This window comes from Heterodontus francisci, chromosome 16, assembly GCF_036365525.1.
Source record: "Heterodontus francisci isolate sHetFra1 chromosome 16, sHetFra1.hap1, whole genome shotgun sequence".
NCBI lineage: Eukaryota > Metazoa > Chordata > Chondrichthyes > Heterodontiformes > Heterodontidae > Heterodontus > Heterodontus francisci.
Window position 1 is genome coordinate 74920481 of NC_090386.1, and position 23464 is coordinate 74943944.

Here is a 23464-nt window from a genome sequence, read left to right on the forward strand (position 1 = left end):
TTAAGATCATCCTGAATGTAGTTTGCTTCAACTGAAATAAAGTTTCTGGTAACTGCTAGAGTGAATGAGTAAGTGCATTTTGAATTAGAACACATTAAGCTGCAGTGTCCCACAATTATTACCAATTTTTTTTTCTTAAAACACAGAGCAGAGAGAGGGGCTCGGGAAGCTGACTTGTTTTAAAAGGAAAGTTCTCAACATTATGAATATTAAGATATTTATGTTTGGACAATGGAGGTCATTTATTTATTATGCAACGTGCATGTTCACAAAACTGCACAATAAAAAAAACTCTTCACCTCGAGGCTCCAGCTCTCAACCCTCCCAGGTCCTTAATTTCTGGCTGGCAGGAGTCCTGCGATGGAGGGCAGTGCTCAGTGGAGAAACGTATATAAACTGAGCGTGAATGAAGTTGTCTTCCGCCATGTACTTTGGGAAGAAAATGTTTGATTAGCTATTCTTTCTTAGCTTCTCCCGATAAATGAGAAAACAATGACTGTCTACAGGGAATGGCAATTTTTAAATTTAAAAATGTATATATAAACTTTTTAAAAGGATAGGATTACGATTCATGTACTAAAAATAATGAATCATACCTCATCAGATAAAAGTGTCCACATTATAGTGTTCACACATAATGTGACTGTGGTGCAAAATGAAAGCATTTATTTTGTCTGATTAATCCCTTCTCTAAGCTTTAGGTATGAGAAAAGGTGTTATGTATGAAATAAGCATTGCAATTATAAAGTCCATATTCAGGTTGATTTCAGAATGAGTAAAATAAAAATAACTAAGATTACTTACAGGCAAAGTCCCATCATCCTTTATTTTTCTGGTGTACTTTTTACACTGTATTCTGTTTCGCAAAATTGATGCTTGTTCAGAATAAGAAATATCAAAAGATATAACTTCTGTCTTCAAAAGGTCACATTGTGTTGATGATGAAATTTCGTGTTCATCAGAACAAGCTACAGAGAAAGGAAATACTCAGAAATCTGTGATGAAAGCCGGAGGTTACTTGCTACAATGTAATTCTGTAAGCAAAGGCAAATGTGTAGCAGTAAAATTCCTGAATGTGATCAAATCTATATTCCAACTAGAAATAACTTGTTTTACACCAGCATTAAACTGACAATATGCCCTAATTTAACCGCTGACTCTCAATTCCTATTTTCTTTAGTGTATTCTCGTTTCAGAAAATATCTTGGTTTCTGTTTATTTTTAAAGTTGGCAATCAATTCAGCAATAGAATTTTTTTAGAAAAATTGAGTTTGTAGTTACACATAAAAAAGGACGTTCATCATAACTGTCAATTTAAATCAGAATTTCAACAGTATACATTGGACTGGATTTTTACCAAAGCCCCGACATCAGGTGTCGTGGTGGGGGTGGGGGGGGGCCAGAAAATGGCTCCGGGAGAGGCTATTTCGGGCCTCAACACTGGGAAGCTCCGGCCCCATATTGCCAGCGGCGGTGAGGCTTTGTGGCGACACCCTCCACCATCACCACCTCTACCCCTCCACCCCCCCACCACCACCGCCGCTTGGCAACGGGAGCCAAACTTACATATTAAAAAATGCTAATTACTGAATTTAAAACTTACCTGCTCACACCGTCCGTTCTGGTGCCATATTGGAGTTGGTAGATGGCACTTGCGCCATCGGATCTCCAACCGTTGATGTAAGGCGGAACACTTGTGGGGAGGGGGGAGCAGGTAAGTTTCTCAGCACAGTGGGGGGAGCAGGGTAAAACTAATTTCATTGGTCAAGGGGGTTGTGGGAAGGGTTAAAGAAGAAAATTTGTGAACTTTGGGTGGAGGGCGGGGGAAGGTCAGGTGCACAAGTTAAGTATTTTGGGGGGGATAGGGCAATGAATGAATTGTTTGGTCATGGGGGGGTGGGAGACTGGCTTGAAACGTTTATTTAATTTGCTTGAACAAATTATAAATGAGTATTTCTTTAAAAATTCAAATTACATGTCAGGGCTGGAAGCCCTTTAAAAATGGTGTCGGTGCCTGTGCAATGGCGCCAGACGCCGTTGTCATGACAGACAGACCACCCGCCCCCTCCATGTCGCTGGGCGGTGGTGGGGGGGGGCAGTCTGCCCCAGCCATGTAAATGAGCCGCTGCACTTAATATGGCGGCGGCTCCAAGGAGTATAGCCTGCACATGCAGGCCGCCATTTTTTATGACCGCCGCCAATTACGTCAGCGGCAACATAAAATTCAGCCCATTGTCACAGCTGTGGCAAAGACTACAGGCAAGATTTTCCCTCGAGGGTCCTGTCCCCACCCCATGAGGGTGTAGCCACAGCCACGATTTTTGCAGTGGCAGGCTGCTAATTGATTGGAGGGTGGGTGGGACAGCAATTAGCAGCTGCAGGTGGAGGATGGAGGGGGTCTTTGAAGTGCGGGTCCATTTAAATATACCACAGCAGCCATGACTGTGGCTGCTGTTCTTAAGAAGAAAATGCAAGCACCAGGGCATGAGGAGGACAAGCAAATGCCTGGCACCTGGGGCAGGGCTGCCCCTCGCTTCTCCAATGTCCTCGATGTCCTCTTGGAGGCTGTGAGGGAGAGGAGGGAGGTCTTCTTTCCACAGGGTGGAAGGAGAAGGCCACCCAGTCAAACAAAGCTGGCATGGCTGGAGGTGGCTGAGACCATCAGCAGTGGAACTATAGTCAGGAGGAACTGGGTCCAATGCCAGAAAAGGTTCAATGACCTTCTCATTTTGGCTTGGTGAGTGCCAGGCCCTGATGACAGGCTTCCGGGTATTCAACCTCCAGCAGACAAACCAGCTGAGGAGCCTGAGGGCACATGCCTGAACATGTACTGACCTCTCAGCAAGGCTCAGAGCCCTAGTGCTGTTGAGGACTTGCCAGCACTGACACATGCAGCTTCTTATGTATATGAACTGATAGCACTGGTCAGACAGACCAGCAGTGCATTATCTCTCTCTTTCTTTTGTCCTTGCAGGAAAAGGGTTCACAATGCCAGGGAGAGGGCTCTGACTGGAGCAGCAGTGCCCCAGCTCACCATCATCACTGCCATGGAGGAGGGAGCCATGGAGATTGCAAGGGTAGCCCTGCAGGAGCAAGTTGGGGTAGGAGAGATGGGTTCAGCTGGTGGAGAGGGTGAACAAATATTGCAATCTGTAGATGAAGGGGGCGGAGTGCACTCTCCCCATGCGACAGCATGCCAAAGATTCAGCTGCTTTGGCAAGCCTCAGCACTGCAGAGGCTTCTGTTGTCATTAGCTAGTTCTCATGATCTCTTCTGTGTCTCCCACAGGTTCTGACGTGGAGGGGGAACATCTGAGCCCTGTCATGGCACCTAGGCCATTGTAAGAAGCCAAGACAGCAAAGCCAGCATCGTCACATCTTACAAATTCACCCTGCACCAACGCAGATTGTTACGACTGACACAAGATTATGAGGGGCAGGGACAGGGTGGATAGGGAGCCGCTGTTCCCCTTAGTTGAAGGGTCGGTTACAAGGGGACACAAGTTTAAGGTGAGGGGCAGGAGGTTTAAGGGGGATTTGAGGAAGAACTTTTTTACCCAAAGGGTGGTGACGGTCTGGAATGCGCTGCCTGGGTGGGTGGTAGAGGCCACAGACAGGTGCCTTCCAGTAAGACTTGTTTACAAGTCAAATCCAAGAACGTTCTGGTGACTTCTTTTAAAAAAAAACAAAGTTCAGCATCTCTTCAAGATTCCAAATGATTCAATGCCCATAATTCAACTATACGTCCTTAAAACATATTTCACAAAAAAGTAGAAGCACTCTTGTAACAAGATACACTGGCATTGGTGGGTCCTCGTGCATACTTAAAATAAGGTGGCAATGGGTGAAGAGCACAGCACTAGTGAGCAGGAGGAGATGAGAGGCAGCTATGGGAAGTCCCCACGGAGGATGGAGGATTGGCGCAGCCATGCTCAGCTGAGAGCTGATGCAAAGGAGTCACAGGAAAGGAAGCTTTACTCAAATCAGCAGCAATAGATGTGCACCCACATGCCAAGAGTTCTCTGAGGCAGTGTGGGGGCATTAGCTGTGAATGGAGGAGTCCATTCAGTTCACTTGTGCCACCATGGTTCAGGGCTTTGAACGCATTAGCTTCGCCACTAAGAGAGTGGCCAACCTCATGGGGAGCCATATGTTGCAGCACTGAGTGGATGCAGGAACAGCACACTATCATGCACAGAATGCATGCAACACTCTGTAGCATTGACCAGTTAGTGACGCTGATGCCACAAAGATGTTTGGAGGGGTACCAGTTGTGCTGAACTGGTCCTTCTCTCCAGCCATCTGGACTGCCATCCAAGGGCTGAGGCAGTCACCGAACAGGATGAGGGTGCCGCCCCTCATGGGCCACCATCGTCATCATCATCATCACCTCTGCCTCAAGAACCATCTATGCAGTAGGGCCCTGTAATGGAGGCTGCCCCTGCATTGAAGCCAGTGCAGTAGCCTCTGGAGGTGCCCCCACAGGTCCCTTCAAAGTACGGACAACCGCGACATGCATCTCAACTACAAGCAGAGACAAGTGAGCAGGCTACCTCCACCTTATCTGAGGCCACAAGGGGATCACTGCACAGAAGTGGTTGAGAGTGGAGGCCACCCTGACAGGCAGAGCACGGAGTGGTTCACTGGGGTTTGCTTCACAGGTCAATGTGCACTTTGGAACTTTTGGAAGCCACTGTAAATAATGACACATGACGCCAGATGGGTGAGCTTCCATTCTGTAATGGCAAAACTGGAAAAGAGTGAAGAAGTGGTGAAGGGAAGCAAAGGTCTTTAAAGGGGGACAGTGAGACCTCTGGGCAGATTTGCCTCATTCATTGGCAGTAAGAATGGATCCATTTAAGGCTGCGTCTTCAATAGAAGTGCTCTCATAGGCAGCTCAAAGTGAGTTCCAGACCATGGCATGCTCTTGGGTTAGAAAGGTGCAGCTGAAACATGCCTGAATCAGATGATCCCTGACATTGTGGTCATCCTGATGAGCCCCTCGAGTCCTGTGCTGGGCCCAGCCCCTCCCTGGGCAGTTGGGCACCTCGCCGTTCTGCATCTTATTCCTCCTCCTTCTCCCACCTCTGGCTCCTCCTCTTCCTCTGATGAGTAGTGTCATTCCAGGGCCTCGTCCTCTTCGAGGTCGACACCTTTCTGGAGCACCATGTTTTGGAGCGTGCAGCAGACCACCACAATGCACAAAACCATGGCAGGAGTGTGCTGCAGGGCGCCACCCAACCATTCCACGCACCAGAACCGCATCTTGAGATGCCCGATGGCTTGCTCAATGGTTGTCCTTGTGAGCAGATAGCTTTGGTTGCAGCGCATCTGTGGCTCTGTCTTGGGGTCACTTAAATGGCTGAGTGCCCCTCTTCGCCATGCTCGCTTTTATGGGCTCACCGAACATCTCTTCAACAAATAATCCTTATCCCCTAGAATACATCCACGTAGTTTGGGGGGGGAATGAAGAGCTGTGGTGCCCTGCACTGCTGGAGGATAAAGGAATCATGGCAGCTGCCAGGAAAGCAACTGCACACATGGAGGAGGCTCTTGGTGTGGTTGCAAACCAGCTGAATGTTGAGGGAATGGAAGCCCTTGGTGCCTTGATGGCCATATGGGTAAAATCAATGATGCCCTGCACCTGAGGGAATACAGCGATGGAGGTGAATCCCACTGCCCTTGGTCCCTATGAGGTCACATCTGTCCAAAATTGGATGTACTGCTGAGTTCTCACAGAAAGAGCATCAGTGACCTGCGAGATGCAATGGTGTGCTGCTGCTTGTGAGACATCAAAAAGGTCCACTGCTGATTCTTGGAAGGAACCAGAAGCAAAGAAGTTCAAGGTCGCAGTGACTTTTACAGCTAAGGCATGGCGAGCAGTACTGCAAGGTGTGAGGTCTTCAGTGATGAGGGCCAGGTAGCTTCATCTTTGGCAGTACACCCTAGGCTGAGTATATTACCCCACTACCTTCCTGTCCCTCGTGCTTCTCCTCTGCCCTCCTCATGCCCGGAGCTCAGCTTCTGCTACTGAGGATCGCCACTGGACCCAATATCTGAGAACCATAATGCCATCACCAGCTGTTGCCTTCACTTACAATAATGTCTGGAACCCTAGCCCCCTCCTCTCTAGCCCCATGATGCCAGGAGGGCGACAACACCCTGCACTGCCCAGCGGGTACAGCCCACTCTCCCTGGAGCCTGTGCACACCTGTGTACTAGTGGCAGAGTGCCCCTCTCAGCTGTGCTCCCTTTTATGGGACCACCTAATATCATGGTGTCTGGCTCCACAGTTCTTCATTCCACAACCCCCCCCCCCATCAAACTACGTGGATGTATTCTAGGGGATAAGGATTATGACTGGCTCCCCACTGTGTTGCTACCTCCATGCACCCGGTCTGTCCCTGATCCATCCTGTAACCCATGTGTCCCCAAACTCCTAAACTGGCCCTTAATGAGCAGACAATGAGCTTATTAATGGGACTAATTGCCTCATTCCCAAATCGGGCATGTTCCCTGGGCCCGTCTTACCCACTCAGAGAAAAATCACTAGTGAATGGAATGGCAATGTGAAACCAGCAGGTCGGCCAGCGGGACTATTTTTAACACCTGCCAGCCTCCATTTCCGTCCACATAGGACTTAAAAATCCTGCCCTATAAATTTAGCAAAATCAGATAATTTACTAGTTCTACAGAAAAGTCCTCTCCCACCTCAAACAGCAATCTAAAATTCTTCCCTTTCAATATATTATATCTAAGATTTATCATGTGTATATTTTCAAATCTGAGGATTTCAGCACTCAAAGAGTTAAATAAGTGAATTTACACTTGAAAATCAGTGGATTATGTCTCAGTCTGAAGGTTGAATAGGAACATATTTCATTCTGTACGCGTGTAATATTATCTCAAATAATTTTGGCACACCAATAGCTAGCAGAGCTACATCTGACAGAAGCGCATATCAGGAATTATGTTTAAGTGAAAATAAATTATGTAGAGTGCTCCAGCTTCGATGTGTGAATTCATAATAAGTGAATAGTCATAAAATCTACTCATGTTTAAATTGAACAAGAAAAACTATAAAATCAACAATAAAACTAAAAACATACAAGACAAAGTAAGCCCAGTAACATTCGCGCCACACAAGTGCCAGGCAATGACCATCTCAAACAAGAGAGAAGCAAACCATCTCTCCTTGATGGTCAGTGGCATTACCATCACTGAATCCAACACTATCAACATCCTGGGGTCACCACTGACCAGACGCTGAACTGGACTAGCCGCATAAATGCTGTGGTTACAACAGCAGGTCAGAGGCTGGGAATTCTGCGGCGCATAACTCACCTCATGTCTCCCCAATACCTGTCCATTATTGACAAGGCACAAGTCAGGAGTGTGATGGAATATTCTCCACTTGCCTGGAAGGGTGCAGGTCCAACAACACTCAAGAAGCTCGACACCATCCAGGACAAAGCAGCCCGTTTGTCTGGCACCCCATCGACCACCTTCAACATTCTCTCCCTCCACCACCGATGCACAGTGGCAGCAGTATGCACCATCTACAAGACGCGCTTCAGCAACTCACCAAGGCTCCTTCGATGGAACCTTCCAAACCTGCGACCTCTACCATCTAGAATGACAAGGGCAGCAGATGCAAGGGAACACCACCACCTGCAAGTTCCCCCTCCAAGTCACACACCATCCTGACTTGGAACTATCGCTGGGTCAAAATCGTGGAACTCCCTTCCTAGCAGCACTGTGGGTATACCTACTCCCCAAGGACTGCAGCAGTTCAAGAAGGCAGCTCACCACCACCTTCTCAAGGGAAATTAGGGATGGGCAATAAATGCTGGCCTAGCCAAGATCCCCACATCCCCCAAACAAATAAAAAATAGAGCAGAACACTCAACATTAATTACAAAATAATGTACATCATAATGGACTGAATAAAACTGAGCACCAATAAACATTCAATGTACAGTACACTGGACAAACAGAAAGACTGATTCGTGAAGATAGCTTTTCAACTTCTTAAAAGCCACACCCAAATACTGTGAAAATCATGTTAACTGGAACAGAAAACAAACAGTTCCTCTTTTGAGAATGACTGAATTATTCTGTGCAACGTAAGAATTAAATGCGCAGTGGTTAGCATCGCAGCCTCACAGCTCCAGTGACCTGGGTTTGGTTCTGGGTGCTGCCTGTGTGGAGTTTGCAAGTTCTCCCTATGACCGTGTGGGTTTCCGCCAGGTGCTCCGGTTTCCTCCCACAGCCAAAGACTTGCAGGTTGATAGGTAAATTGGCCATTGTAAATTGCCCCTAGTGTAGGTAGGCGGTAGGAGAATTGAAGGAAGGTGGGGATGTGGTAGGGAATATGGGATTAATGTAGGATTAATATAAATGGGTGGTTGATGGTCGGCACAGACTTGGTGGGCCGCAGGGCCTAATTCAGTGTCGTATCTCCCTGTAACTCTATGATACACAAAACATTTCTCTCCAGATGTCAATAAAAATGACTTGAAAAAGAAAAAAATGTAAAATAAAATCTAAAGGAACAATAATTCTTAAGAATTCAAATTTCAGCTCCAAATCACTCAAATAAACTTTTAATCTCATGGCACCAACAGCTGAATAGTATGAATGAAGCATTTAAAATTACACAAGGTCAAATCGCAAATCCATAGCCTCAAATCACTATTTAAACAAAAATAACCTCCCCACCCTTATCGTCATCACCTTCTAAAGAAAAAGGGGATGGTGATAGCAAAGGCAAACAGAGACTGCTAGCAAATATTTCAGTGATTGTAAATTGTAGAACAGTATCCTGCAATGATGTGGATGAGAAGAATATAATTTCAATTCCCCACTGTGCTGAATTCCTGATTGCCCTACCCTATGCAGAGAGGCACAGACTGAAAGAGTTTGCATTCCCCCAACGCACCACCCCTCCCCCCCCCCAACCTTTCCTGAAGGGACAGAGGGGAATAAAAGCAGAGACACAAATGAGGGGTCTCTAGTAGGTTGCTGTTAGCCACTTCCTTTTTGGTCAAGCAATAATGGCATTGGCAACAGACATCACAGAAATTACAACATCTGTTCAACTGCATTAAGGTCTGAAGGGTAAAGATTACAAAGCACCCTGCATAAGGAATACTTCCCTTCACTAAAACAAAAGGCTCAAGGAAACCAGAGTGGTCTTTTTACCATTGGTCAATATAGAAGAAAATTGCTATGTAACTGTAAAGTTAACAAATTCTTCTTGCTCACAACATTCCTCCTTTCAAGACAAACCTCTGATTAAATAAAGTTGAGATTTACCTTCTCTTTTCTCTTCTTCTGGTCGAAGATGCTCAAGGTGTTGTTCTGGTTGCAATATGTCAATAACTGAGCTTTTGGTATCTTGTGTGCTCTGAAAGGACCACATTCCAGAAAGATATTGGAGTTTTTGATGTAAATGAACATAACTGCTAAGGCATTGTGTTTTATACATGCAATGTACTGCCATTAAAGCATGTATGAAATGTTTAAATAGCTGTAAAAGTACATGTGGGCTGAATTTTATGGGCCCCCTGAGATGGGTTTGAAGGTGGGGGGCCCATAGAATTGCGACAAGAGGTGGGGGTGGGGGAGTGGGGGGCCCGTCCCTCCATCACAATGCAATTTTGTCGGGGGCGGGATAGGCTGACGACAGCCTTCACGCCCAGAAGCCAATTGAGGCCCTTAAGTGGCCTATTAAGAGCCATTTAAGGGCCTCTTCCTGCCGCTGCTGGGATTTAACCGGACGGGGGACCTCCTCCACGTGTCGAGACCACCTAGTAAAACAAGGCATCCTCCCTGCGGGCTTGAGGGGGGGGCCTCCTCCATAGGCAATCTGTGGCCCACAGAGGGCTCCCGCCAACCAACAGAACACCTCCCTGTACTCAATGCCCACCCTCCTACCTCCACCCGCCCCTGCCCCCCCGCCCCATCACTGGAGCTTTCCGGACTGCCCTGGTGACCCCGCCTCACTTACCTAAGGTCTGGATCTTCCAGCGCTGGGCCTGGTTCCAAGGCCTCTGTAGTACCAGCAGCATCCATCACTGCTGCTGGCACTGCCGATACAGCTGAGCTGTCAGCCCTGTGATTGAATGGCAGCTCTTGGAGGCAGGATCCCCATCTTAAAGGGATGGGAATCTCTGTCCTGGGCTGTTAATTGGCCTAGCAGCATAGAATCACTCCGGGGTGGGGGGTGGGGTGCGCAGGCCTCCCCCACCTTTTCGGCCTGGTGCCGGGAGCCCAGCTGTGAGCAGAAAATTCCACCAGAATGTGTATGTCTACCTGTCAATTAACAATGTTTATAAGGCAGGAAATTTGATCTGTTTGAATTTATTCTGTTCAAAAGTTTTCTTATCGAGCGTACAGAACCTTGCCAACTATCTTACAGAATCTAGTTTGTGTAAGTGTACAGAAACTATCAACCACAATAGCGTGGCTGTTTAACATATCTAAAGACAAAATAGGGAAATAAGTAACAAATCCAACTTCCTATTCAGGATAACCACAAATATTTCTGTTACCAGGAATGAAATTAATCGGTCACCAATCACTATAAACAGTGTCAGCTGAGGCAGCAAAATTCTCTTTGAAAATTATTTAAATGGCTCAGCTGGTCTAGGCAATCAACAACTGAACTATACAGAGTACAGGCCCAAGGTTTGCTCCCCAGTCTGAGCTCAGTTAGTTGATCTCAATCAGGGCAGCGCTGGAGTGCTGAAATTGGTCTCAACAACTCTTAGTGTTAGGGAGAGGTAAGTGACTTGGACTTCTGCATCTGATCATCATTCAAGGACCACAGATTCTGTGTGGGCAAATTTCAGGTGAAAGCAAACTCAATTGCTGGGTTTGCCCAATAACCTGTTGGCACTGTTTCACCTGGCTCACATGTGAATAATGGACACTCGGATAGGATGTTCAAGCAGCTTTAAAACAATAGCCTAGTACGGAGCCAATAACCAGTACAAAGAGGCGAGGAGGCTAGAACATCTGCAGGAAAACAAATAAATGCCAAATAATGCTTCTACCCCTGGCATGTACCAATAGCCAGGTACTTCTACAGAGGCAATAGTTATTTTCTCTACTTCGATTCAATACGTGGTAATTGCTTTTTGGAGATTCCTACAAATCTCTTTCAACTAATTTTCTTATTTTCTTCCATTGTTGCTGAAGGTAATGCCTGGGATACTGTTCCAGAGCTAGCAGTCACAAGTAGCTCACCCAAATAACTATTCTTCATCTGATGACCTAACTTTTAAAAGGAAAATTTTGCAAAGTTTCGTTTTTGGTGCAGAACCTCGTGAGATAGTAGCACAGAATCTGCCCTATGATGTACCCTGATCTTGACCCATGCTTCTGTCGTTTGATGGTCTGTGCCAGGAGCAAAGCCATGTAAAATCTACCCATAGGTGTTACCCATATGTGACTTTGAAAAGTATCAAGGCTAAGTGTGTCTCTGTTCTCACCCACTATCAATTCACTTTCCAACAGAGACCAGTCATAGAAATCAGGAGCAGGAGCATGAGCTAACTCCAGCCTGGAAGCAGTGAGTCCAACTGTAATTTTCCAATTACAGTTCCAGCCTAGATCTGCTTAACTCAGTAAAAACTGGGAATCAAACCAATAGTGATCATTCCTGACTGAGCCACGACAGCTGCTTATACTGTGGAAGGAGCATAGCAATCGTGTCAAATTTGCCATATTTATACTGGAATGTGTATTCTGCAACAATGAAAAACTTACATGGAACAGTGTCACTGTGGCTATTGGTCCTGAGATCTGCTAGGATTTTCCTGATTTCCTTTTGTAACACCAGATGACCATCCAACAAGAACAAATAGTGGAAACCTGCTGTCACTATATTATATGGCAGACCACAATTAATGAGGAACTGCTGATTTTAACTTGGGGTGAGAGTTCAGGGTGGAGATGGCGAGCTCACTCTGACTCACCAACATTAGGCTTGGGCCATTTGAAATTACCATAATCTAGATCCAACTCCTGTTCAAATCAGGCATAAATGAGCTGCAGGGGTGGGGAGGAAATAGGGGCAGGAGGCTGCTGCCACTGGAGACCCACAGAACAATCCTGTTAGTGACGTAACTGGGGTGTGGGGGTGTCAGCAGGTGAGTGTCATCGAGAGAGTGGGAAGCAGACCAGGTGAGGCAAATCCCAGGGCAGGAGAGCCCCAAAGTTTTCTTGATACTCCTGCCCCACAAGGAGACAATAAAAATTAATTTATTGGCCTTCTCAGCCTCCTCCCGCATGACACCAGGTCTCCTAGGTGAGGCCAGCACCAGGCTTCAAACACGCAATCGTGCTCGTCCCTAAATTTTATATTTTAATGAGGTGAGGGGTGAAGGGCTACAATCCTGCTCAAAACAAGCCTGTTAAAATGGCTCAAGATGCAAGTGCGGCATGAGCAAGGGAAATATCACATTGCTAACATTTTATCCTCCCACACATCCTGCCCTCATCATCCATTTGGGGGTGGGGGGGTGTTAAAATCAGGCTTTGAGAGCTTTTAAACAAGTTTACACACCGATTAAGATTCATATTATTTTGTAGTAATAGACTGTTTACACTTACTGAAAACTTCGGTCCGGCAAAGATATCCCTGACATCTCGCACAGGTTGCTTACTCTTTATCCGCATAGACAGAGTATAGCTGTCCACTCTGCGTTGTACAGCTGCAGATTGAGTCCGGGTTAAAGTAGAGAGCAGGACCATATCATCGTCATTTCTACTGCCATCCTTGATAAGAGTGGAGAGCCCAGCATCCTGAAGCCAATCGGCCTCAACTTCTCCATCTACAAGCAAATAAAAGTAACATTTAGCTTTAATATTTGATTACATTTTTCTGGACTATATTAGTTACTCTCAGTATTAAGTCATGGGAATCTGTCTACTTCAACACAATTTTATGGGCATTGTGTTGATTATCATCAAAGTCAACTGCTTCATTGACCTTCAATGAATAATCACTTTGAAACTGGTCACAAGAGCTGATAAACAGAATATTATTCAAAATGTAGCTTTTGTATTCTTAACATTGGAACATAGGAACTGAAATAACACCTCCAGGATGCCCCACCATTCAATTAGATCATAACTGATCTCACAGCTCAACTCCATTTACCTGCCATTAATTGCTGATTAATTGATGACCTCATAATGAAGGTGCTCCTAGGTAGCAGTGATAATATGATTGAATTTTACATTCAGTTTGAGGGAGAGAAGAATGGGTCCAAGACTAGTTTTTTAAACTTAAATAAGGGCAATTATGAGGGCATGAAAGCAGAGCGAGCTAAAATGAAGTGGCAAATTAGGTTAAGGTAAAGGTCAATAGAGATGCAGTGGCAGACATTTAAGGGGATACTTCAGAATACATAGAATAGATACATTCCAATGAGAAAAGAAAATTCCAAAGGGAGGACCTGCTATCCGTGGTTAACTGAAAAAGTTAAGCATAGTATAAAAATTAAAGAAAAAGCATATAATTGCGTAAAGATAGGTGGCAGGTCAGATGATTAGACAGAATATAAAGAACAGCAAAGAATGATGAAAAAAGTGATCAGGAGGGAAAAATTAGAGTACGAGAGAAAGCTAGCTAGAAAGAGAAAACAAATAGAAAGAGTTTCTATAGATATTTTAAAAAGAAAAGAGTTAACAAAATGAGTGTTGTCCTATTGAAAGTGAGTCTGGAGAATTAATAAGGGATAATAAGGAGATGGCAGATGAACTGAACAGATATTTTGCATCGGTCTTCACTACAGAGGATACAAGTAACATCCCAGAAATAGCTGTAAATCAGGAATTGGAAAGAAAGGAAGAACTCAAGAAAATTACAATCAGCAGGGAAGTGGTACTGAACAAATGGTTGGAGCTGCGGGCTGACAAGTCCCCAGGTCCTGATGGACTTCATCCTGGGGTGTTAAAAGAAGTGGCTAGTGAGATAGTTGATGAGCTGGTTTTAATTTTCCAAAATTCCCTAGATTTGGGGAAGGTTCCATTAGATTGGAAAATAGAAAATATAACTCCTTTATTCAAAAAGCAAGGAAGACAGAAAGCAGGAAACTACAGGCCAGTTAGCTTAACATCTATCTTAGGAAAAATGTTAGAAGCTATTATTAAAGATGTTATAGCAGGGCACTAGAAAAATTCAAGGCAATCAGGCAATCCAACATGGTTTTGTGAAAGGGAAATCATGTCTAACTGATTTATTGGCGTTCTTTGAAAAAGTAACATGTGCTGTGGATAAAGGGGAACCGGTGGATGTACTGTGCTTAGATTTCCAAAAGGCATTTGATAAGGTGCCAAATCAAAGGTTTGCCAAAAATAAAAGCTCATGGTGAAGGGGGTAACACACTGGCATGGATACAAGATTGGCTAGCTAACAGGAAACAGAGAGTGGGCATAAATGGGTCATTTTCTGGTTGGCAAGATGTAACGAGTGGTGTGCCGCAGGGATCAGTGCTGGGGGCTCAACTTTTTACAATTTATATAAATGACTTGGATGAAGAGACAGAAGGTATGGTGATAAATTTGCAGATGACACAAAGATATGTAGGAGATTAAATTGTGAAGAGGACATAAGGAGATTACAAATGGATATAGATAGGTTAAGTGAGTGGGCAAATGGAGTACAATGTGGGAAAATGTCAAATTGTCCATTTTGGCAGAAAAATTAAAAAGAAGCATATTTTCTAAATGGGGAGAGATTGCACAGCACTGAGGTGCAGAGAGATCTGGGTGTCCTAGTGCATGAATCGCAAAAGGTTAGTATGCAGGTTCAGCAAGTAATTAGGAATGCGAATAGAACGTTATCGTTTATTGCAAGGGGAATTGAATACAAAAGTAAGGAGGTTATACTTCAGTGAAATAGGGCATTGGTGAGACCTGGAGTACTGTGTACAGTATCGGACTCCTATTTAAGGAAGGATGTAAATGCGTTGGAATCAGTTCAGAAAAGCTTTACTAGACTAATACCACACAAGCGCCACACAAGTGCCAGGTAATGACCATATCCAACATGAGAGAATCTAACCATCTCCCCTTGACATTCAATGGCATTACCATCGCTGAATCCCCCACTATCAACATCCTAGGGGTTACCATTGACCAGAAACTGAACTGGAGTAGCCATATAAATACTGTGGCTACAAGAGCAGGTCAGAGGATAGGAATCCTGCAGCAGGTAACTCACCTCCTGACTCCCCAAAGCCTGTCCACCATCTACAAGGCACAAGTCAGGAGTGTGATGGAATACTCTCCACTTGCCTGGATGGGTGCAGCTCCAACAACACTCAAGAAGCTCGACAACATCCAGGACCAAGCAGCCCGCTTGACTGGCACTCCATCCACAAACATTCACTCCCTCTACCACCGACGCACAGTGGCAGCAGTGTGTACCATCTACAAGATGCACTGCAGCAACACACCAAGGCTCCTTAGACAGCACCTTCCAAACCCGCGACCTCTACCACCTCGAAGGACAAGAGCAGCAGATGCATGGGAATAGCACCACCAGCAAGTTCCAGTCCAAGTCACACACCATCCTGACTTGGAACTATATCGTCATTCCTTTACTGTCACTGGGTCAAAATCCAGGAACTCCCTTCCTAACAGCACTGTGGGTGTACCTACCTCATATGGACTGCAGAGGTTCAAGAAGGCAGCTCACCACCACCTTCTCAAGGGCAATTATGGATGGGCAATAAATGCTGGCATAGCCAGCGACGCCCACATCCCATGAATGAATTTTTTTTAAAACTGGAAAGGATGGGTTGTCTTATGTGGAAAGGTTGGACAGGCTAGGTTGGTATCCGCTAGAGTTTAGAAGCGTAAGAGGCAAAATGATTGAAACATGTAAGATCCTGAGGGGTCTTGATAGGGTGGATGTGGAAAAGAATTTTCCCCTTATGGGAGAATCTAGAACTAGGGGTCACTATTTAAAAATAAGGGGTTGCCCATTTAAGGCAGAGATGCGGAGAAATGTTTTCTCTTAGAGGGTCGTGTGTCTTTGGAACTCTTCCTCAAAAGACAGTGGAAGCACAGTCTTTAAATATTTTTAAGGCAAAGGTAGATAGATTCTTGATAAGCAAGGGGGTAAACGGTTATCAGCGGTAGGCGGGAAGGTAGAATCGAGGTTACAATCAGATCAGCCATAATCTTATCGAAAGCTCGAGATGCTGAGTGGCCTACTCCAGCTCCTAATTCATATGTTCATATGTTTTTCTATCTATCCTATTGAATCCCTTTGTCAATTTAAAGACCTCAATTGGATCACACCTATAGCAAAACAACTGTTGATCACAGCGACAGGAGGGTAGAAAATATGATTCACAATCTAACATGTACAGGCTGATCCTAAACTTGATAAAACAGAGTGCCATTTTCAGAAACCATTGTCTAATTGTCATGTGTAAAGCTATGTAAGACTTGTGACATAAAGGATTTATCATTGCTATTCCCATCAATCACTCTCACTGCCATACATCACTAAATTCAAGCTTTCATAAGCAATTTTGATTACTTTTATATACAAAATATGATGGCTATTTTAACATAAGTCTTAACTTGAATATGTTATATTACAGGTCCTAAGGATGTATTTAAATCACAAGTTTAGCTTTGGTACAAAGCAATTTGTTCCAATCCTAATCTTGTGGCATAAAGATTTGAAATTAAGACCTGACCAAAGCAAAACAAGGTAAAACTCCCTTCATGCTCTGCTTCATGCCAGTGTCTGGCTGGGCCCTGTCTCTGATATTAACTTGCATTTACATTATAATTGTAGCATCAGTGCCATATTTTTGTGCAAATAACATTACCTTTACACACAGAATTGCACTGCACAGTTTATATTTAAGCTAGGTACTCTATTTACAAAACAGTACATCCTATCTGTTTCACTTTACAGTATGTATCTTTTCATGCCTAACTTTCTTGTGGCTTACCATCCGGTATTTTCACATCCATGTTTTCATCTGGCTCAGTCCCACGGCTTTCCTTGATATTCTCTACTTCTGTCCAGAAGTCATCCATTGACAGGTTGTCCAATGAATCCTGAGAACTGGAGCAATCTGAAGTCAGCAGCTCTTGGAAATGCTGTGACTGCATGTGGCTCATGATTGAAGGACTTGACTCCCTCCTGGTGTGCACAGAAAAATAAAAGCATGCCTTAGACAGAAGTAAAATACTTATATTAACATAATGTGGACCCTTACTTTAATATCGAGGCACAAGTCATGAAAATTTATCCATGTTTCAGATTTAATTTGCATGAAATAGGATTCTAATTTCCATCACTGCCATTTAAAAACTTGATGACCATATCTAAGAGCAATGGAATGAAACAGAATGTTAACATGCACTGACCAAGATGTTAAAGTGCAATGAATTTTGGTTAACTTATATGATTCAATCTTAATTTACTTTATGATTCTATACAGTTAATTCACTGCCCCCCCCCCCCACCCCCAACAATTTGCATTTGTTCCATTGGACCAGATAAGGAAATTGCAGATCATTTCATTCTCCAGTTCTTTATCAGCGAATGCATTCCAACATTTTATGGTATTGTTACTCTATCATACCCCAATAAACAGTTTCCTTCTTATCCCTTATTCTATTTGAATATTGTTTGATATCTTGCTGATCTTATGAATGTTTTTACTGGAGTTACGAGATGACCAAATGCTTGAAGTTGGCTCTCCCAGTTCCATGTCTGCAACCATGAGTCAATTTTTTTTCCCAAAATATACTTTATTCATAAAAATCTGTTTTAAAAAAATGCATTACAAAACAGTTCAAAACAGCACCAAGTTGACATTCCAAAAAGTGCAAAGGAAATCAGTTTTCTTTGATACAGAAATGAGTTGCCTCACAACCCTTCCATTCCATTTTACATGCCATGTACATTTTACAGCAAACTTATATTTGGTGTATACAGCCCGAGGGGTTTCCCATGGGTCCAGCCCCTCAGTTCACTTTGGTGGGAGGACCTTATACAGAGGTCTTTCCCCATTGAGTCTTTGCAGCAGCTGCCCCAAGCTTTAGTGCATCCCTCAGCACGTAGTCCTGGACCTGGGAATGTGCCAGTCTGCAACACCCCGTTGTGGACAACTCTTTTCGCTGGAAGATCAGCAAGTTTCAGGCAGACCAAAGAGCGTCTTTCACCGAATTGATAGCCCTCCAGCAGCAGTTGATGTTTATCTCAGAATGTGTCCCTGGGAACAGCCTGTAAAGCACATACTCCTGTGTTACAGAGCTGCTTGGGATGAACCTTGACAAAAACCACTGCATCTCTTTCCACACCTACTTTGCAAAGACACATTCCAGAAGGAGGTGGGCAACTGTCTCTTCCCCACTGCAGCCACCTCGAGGGCAGCATGTGGAGGGGGAAAGACTCCGGGCGTGCAGGAAGGATCTGACGGGGAGGGCCCTTTTTACCACCAGCCAAGCTACGTCTTGCTGCTTGTTTGAAAGTTGCAGTGATGAGGCATCCTGCCAAATTACTTTGGCAGTCTGCTCAGGGAACCATCCGACCGGATACACCATCTCCTTTTCCCGCAGGGCCTGGAGGACATTCCCTGCAGACCACTGCCTGATGGATTGGTGGTCAAAGGTGTTTTCCCGCAGAAACTTTCCCACGAATGATAGGTGGTACGGCACGGTCCAACTGGATGGAGCGTTACGCGGCAATGTGACCAGACCCATCCTTCGCAACACCGGGGACAGATAGAACCACAGCACGTAGTGACACTTGGTGTTTGCGTACTGGGGCTCTACGCACAGCTTGATGCAGCCGCACACAAAGGATGAGGGCAACGCTGGGTACATTTTTCCCGCCTTTATCCAGAGGTTTGAACATCGTGTCCCTCCAGATAAAGTGGAAAATGGCTCGGGTGACCGCCACAGTGCAGGAGTGGGGTATGGGCCAGACTGGCGCCACATACAGCAACAACGTGAACGCCTCGCACCCGATGACCAGGTTCTTACCCATAATGGAGAGAGATCGCTGCTCCAACATGCTCAGTTTATGATGTGCCCTGACTACTCGTTCCTTCCAGGTTTTGGCGCACGCCCCAGCACTTCCAAACCATATCCCCAGCACCTTCAGGAAGCCTGACCTGACGGTGGCAGGGACAAAGGATTGGTCGGCCCAGTTCTCAAAGAACATGGCCTCATTCTTGCCGTGGTTGACTTTGGCTCCCGAAGCCAGTTCGAACTGGTCGCAGATGCTCATCAGTCTGCGAACAGACAGCGGATCGGTGCAGAAGACGGCGACGTTGTCCACGTACAAGGAGGTTTTAACCTCAGTGCCTCCACTGCCTGGGATTGTCACCCCTCTTATGCCCGCATCCTTCCTAATGGACTCAGCAAAAAGTTCGATACAGCAAACAAACAAGACAGGGGAGAGAGGACAACCCTGTCTGACTCCAGATTGGATCGGGAAACTTTCTGATTCCCATCCATTGGTTGAGACTGCACTACTGATGTTTGTGTAGAGCAGTTTGATCCAATTGCAGATTCCCTCCCCTAACCCCATTTTGGAGAGCATGTCCATCATGTAGGCGTGCGATATCCTGTCAAAAGCCTTCTCCTGGTCCAAGCTGATGAGGCAGGTGTCGACCCTCCTGTCCCATACAGAGACAATTGTATCCTGAGCAGCGCGAGACTATCAGAGATCTTCCTGCCGGGTACAGTGCAGGTCTGGTCAGGATGCATCACCAACTCCAGAGCAGACTTGACTCGACTGGCAATGACTTTGGACAGAATCTTGTAGTCAACATTAAGCAGTGAGATGGGCTGCCAATTTCTGATTTCCGCCCTCTCCCCCTTCCGCTTGTAGGTGAGGGTGATGATGTCTTTCCTCATGGATTCTGACATGCTGCCTGCCAGGAGCATACTCTCGTATTCTGCTTCTTCTTTGGCCTCCTTGTCTCGAGAGACAATGGGTAAGCGCCTGGAGGTGGTCAGTGGTTTGTGAAGCAGCACCTGGAGTGGCTATAAAGGCCAATTCTAGAGTGACAGATTCTTGGGTGCTGCAGATAAAATTGGTTGTCGGGGCTGTAACACAGTTGGCTCTCTCCTTGCGCTTCTGTCTTTTTTCCTGCCAAATACTATGTCTCTTCGACTCGCCACACTTTAGCCCCGCCTTTATGGCTGCCCGCCAGCTCTGGCGATCACTGGCAACTGACTCCCACGACTTGTGATCAATGTCACAGGATGTCATGTCGCGTTTGCAGGCATCTTTAAAGCGGTGACATGGATGGCCAGTGGATCTGATACCAGTGACGAGCTCACTGTACAATGTGTCCTTGGAGAGCCTGCCATCTTCCATGCGGATCACATGGCCAAGCCATCTCAAGCGCTGCTGGCTCAGTAGGGTGTATATGCTGGGGATATTGGATGCCTCGAGGACTTCTGCATTGGAAGTACGGTCCTGCCACCTGATGCCAAGGATTCTCTGGAGGCAGCGAAGATGTAATGAATTGAGACATCACTCTTGGCTGACGTACGTTGTCCAGGACTCGCTGCCGTAGGGCAAGGTACTGAGGACACAGGCTTGATACACGCGGACTTTTGTGTTCCGTGTCAGTGTGCCATTTTGCCACACTCTCTTGGCCAGTCTGGACATAGCAGTGGAAGCCTTTCCCATGTGCTTGTTGATTTCTGCATCGAGTGACAAGTTACTGGTGACAGTTGAGCCCAGGTAGATGAACTCTTGAACCGCTTCCAGAGCGTGGTCGCTGATATTGATGGATGGGGCATTTCTGACATCCTGTCCCATGATGTTCGCTTTCTTGAGGCTGATGGTTAGGCCAAATACGTTGCAGGCAGCCACAATCCTGTTGATGAGTCTCTGCAGACACTCTTCAGTGTGAGATGTTAATGCAGCATCCTCAGTAAAGAGAAGTTCCCTGATGAGGACTTTCCGTAATTTGGTCTTCGCTCTTAGACAAGGTTGAACAACCTGCCACCTGATCTTGTGTGGAGAAAAATTCCTTCTTCTGAAGACTTGAACGCATGCGAAAGCAGCAGGGAGAAGAAGATCCCAAAAAGTGTAGGTGCGAGAACGCAGCCCTGTTTCACGCCATTCAGGATAGGAAAGGGGTCTGATGATGCGCCGCGATGCTGAATTGTGCCTTTCATATTGTCATGGAATGAGGTGATCTTACTTAGTAGCTTTGGTGGACATCCGATCTTTGCTAGTAGTCTGAAGAGACCACATCTGCTTACGAGGTCAAAGGCTTTGGTGAGATCAATGAAAGCAACGTAGAGGGGCATCTGTTGTCCATGGCATTTCTCCTGTAGCTGGCGAAGGGAGAACAGCATGTCAATGGTGGATCTCTCTGCTCGAAAGCCGCACTGTGCCTCGGGGTAGACACGCTCAGCCAGCTTCTGGAGCCTGTTTAAAGTGACTCGAGTGAAGACTTTCCCCACTATGTTGTGCAGGGAGATTCCACGGTGGTTGTTGCAGTCACCGCGGTCACCCTGGTTCTTATACAGGGTGATGATATTGGCATCGCGCATGTCCTGTGGTACTGCTCCCTCGTCCCAGCATAGGCAAAGCAGTTCATAGAGTGCTGAAAGTATAGTAGGCTTGGCACTCTTGATTATTGCAAGGGTAATGCCGTCCTTCCCAGGGGCTTTTCCGCTGGCGAGAGAATCAATGGCATCACTGAGTTCCAATTTTGTTGGCTGTACATCCAGCTCATCCATGACTGGCAGAGACTGGGCTGCATTGAGGGCGGTCTCAGTGACATTTTCCCTGGAGTACAGTTCTAGGTAGTGCTCCACCCAGCGGTCCATTTCCTTGCGTTGGTCAGTGATTGTGTCCCCTGATTTAGATTTGAGGGGGGCGATCTTCTTGATGGTTGGCCCAAAAGCTCTCTTAATGCCATCATACATTCCTCTGATGTTTCCGGTGTCAGAGGCCAGCTGAATATGACTGCATAGGTGTTGCCAGTAGTCATTTGCGCAGCGCCTGTCAGTTCTTTGTGCAGCGCTTCTGGCTGCTTTAAGTGTTACGGATGTTAACTCGCTGGGGGATTTCTTGTAGTTCAGCAGTGCATTGCGCTTAGCGGCTATGACAGGTTCCAGCTCTTCAAAGTGAGATTGAAACCGGTCTGCATTCCACTTTTCACGTTTGCCATAGGTGGTCATTGCTGAGTTATAGATGGCGTCTCTGATGTGGGCCCACTTGGTCTCTGCATCCCCTGTAGGAGTGTTTTGAAGGGCTTTTTCAAGTGAATTTAGAAACTTATGTAACAGCTGTGGATGAGAAATTCTGCTCGTGTTGATGCGCGGGCAGTCCTTCTGCTTGGAGTGATGCAGCTTCTTTGGTTTGAGTCTAACCTTGCTGCACACCAGGGAGTGGTCGGTGTCGCAGTCCGCACTGTGGAAGCTGCGTGTGATTTGAGCGCTGTTTAAAGAGGCTCACCTTGTAACGATGAGGTCCAGCTGGTGCCAACGACGTGATCTTGGGTGCCTCCAAGAAACCTGGTGACAAGGTTTAGTAGGAAAGAACGAGTTGGTGATGCAGAGGTTATGATAGGTACACAACTCAAGCAGTCTCTGTCCTGTCTCAATCATCCTTCCAATGCCATAGCACCCAAAGCAGGAGGGCCATGAGTCATGGTCGGCCCCAACCCTGGCATTAAAGTCCCCCAGCAGGTGTTCGGTATTGGGGATGCTACTAATGATATTATGGAGTTCCTCGTAGAACTGGTCTTTATCTTCAGGTGGGGAGCAGAGTGTTGGGGCATAGATGCTGAGTAGGTGTACTGGACCAGAGGCGGTGAACAGTCGGATGGACAGTATGCGTTCTGAGACATTTGAGGGTGGCTCTATCATGCTGAGCAAAGAGTTTCTGATGGCGAATCCCACTCCATGCTGTCTTGGTTCTTCAGGATCCCTACCTTGCCATAAGAAGATGTAGTCTTGCTCTCTTAGAGATCCGCTCACAGGGAGGCGTGTCTCCTGAAGTGCTGCAATGTCCACATTGAGTCTACTGAGCTCGTTGTTAATGATGGCAGTCCACCGAGAATCGTTGATTTGTGTAAGGTCTTCCGACAGGTCAGGACACTTAGTTCTGATGTTCCAGCTTGCAAAACGAAGGGCTAGTACCTTCTTTCCTTTTTCTGTTGTGCTGTTTGGTGCGGTGTTACAGTCCACTTATTGGGCAATGACCCTGAGCTCCAAGCACCCATTGAAGCAGGTGGACTGTGGCGGGACAGAACCTTACTGACCGGGGGCTGCCCGGTTTGAGGCGGGCGGTCACTGTCCAGTGAGATGCGATGACCTCTCCCACCGACAAAGGCAACCCGTGGCGCCCAATCTCTCCGCCACCTGGGCTGGACTTATAACCCGTAACTGCTGCCTTCCGTATTGTTTTGGTCGCTGTGAGGCGACTATGGAGTGAC

At 46.0% G+C, this 23464-nt stretch overlaps 1 protein-coding gene across 8 annotated transcripts in view; it reads right to left on the bottom strand.

Moving 5' to 3' along the window:
* Window positions 1-23464, bottom strand: part of LOC137378205 (rho GTPase-activating protein 18-like) — a 173679-nt gene that overhangs the window by 41118 nt on the left and 109097 nt on the right. For 7 of the 8 annotated variants that reach the window (XM_068048388.1, XM_068048389.1, XM_068048390.1 and 4 more), the window contains 4 exons: window positions 16991-17184; window positions 12621-12841; window positions 9318-9408; window positions 805-968 (listed from right to left, as the gene is read on the bottom strand). In XM_068048388.1, coding sequence (XP_067904489.1) covers window positions 805-968; window positions 9318-9408; window positions 12621-12841; window positions 16991-17184 — 670 coding nt within the window. The remainder of the gene's footprint in view (window positions 1-804; window positions 969-9317; window positions 9409-12620; window positions 12842-16990; window positions 17185-23464) is intronic. The other variant, XM_068048392.1, reaches the window with a different exon arrangement.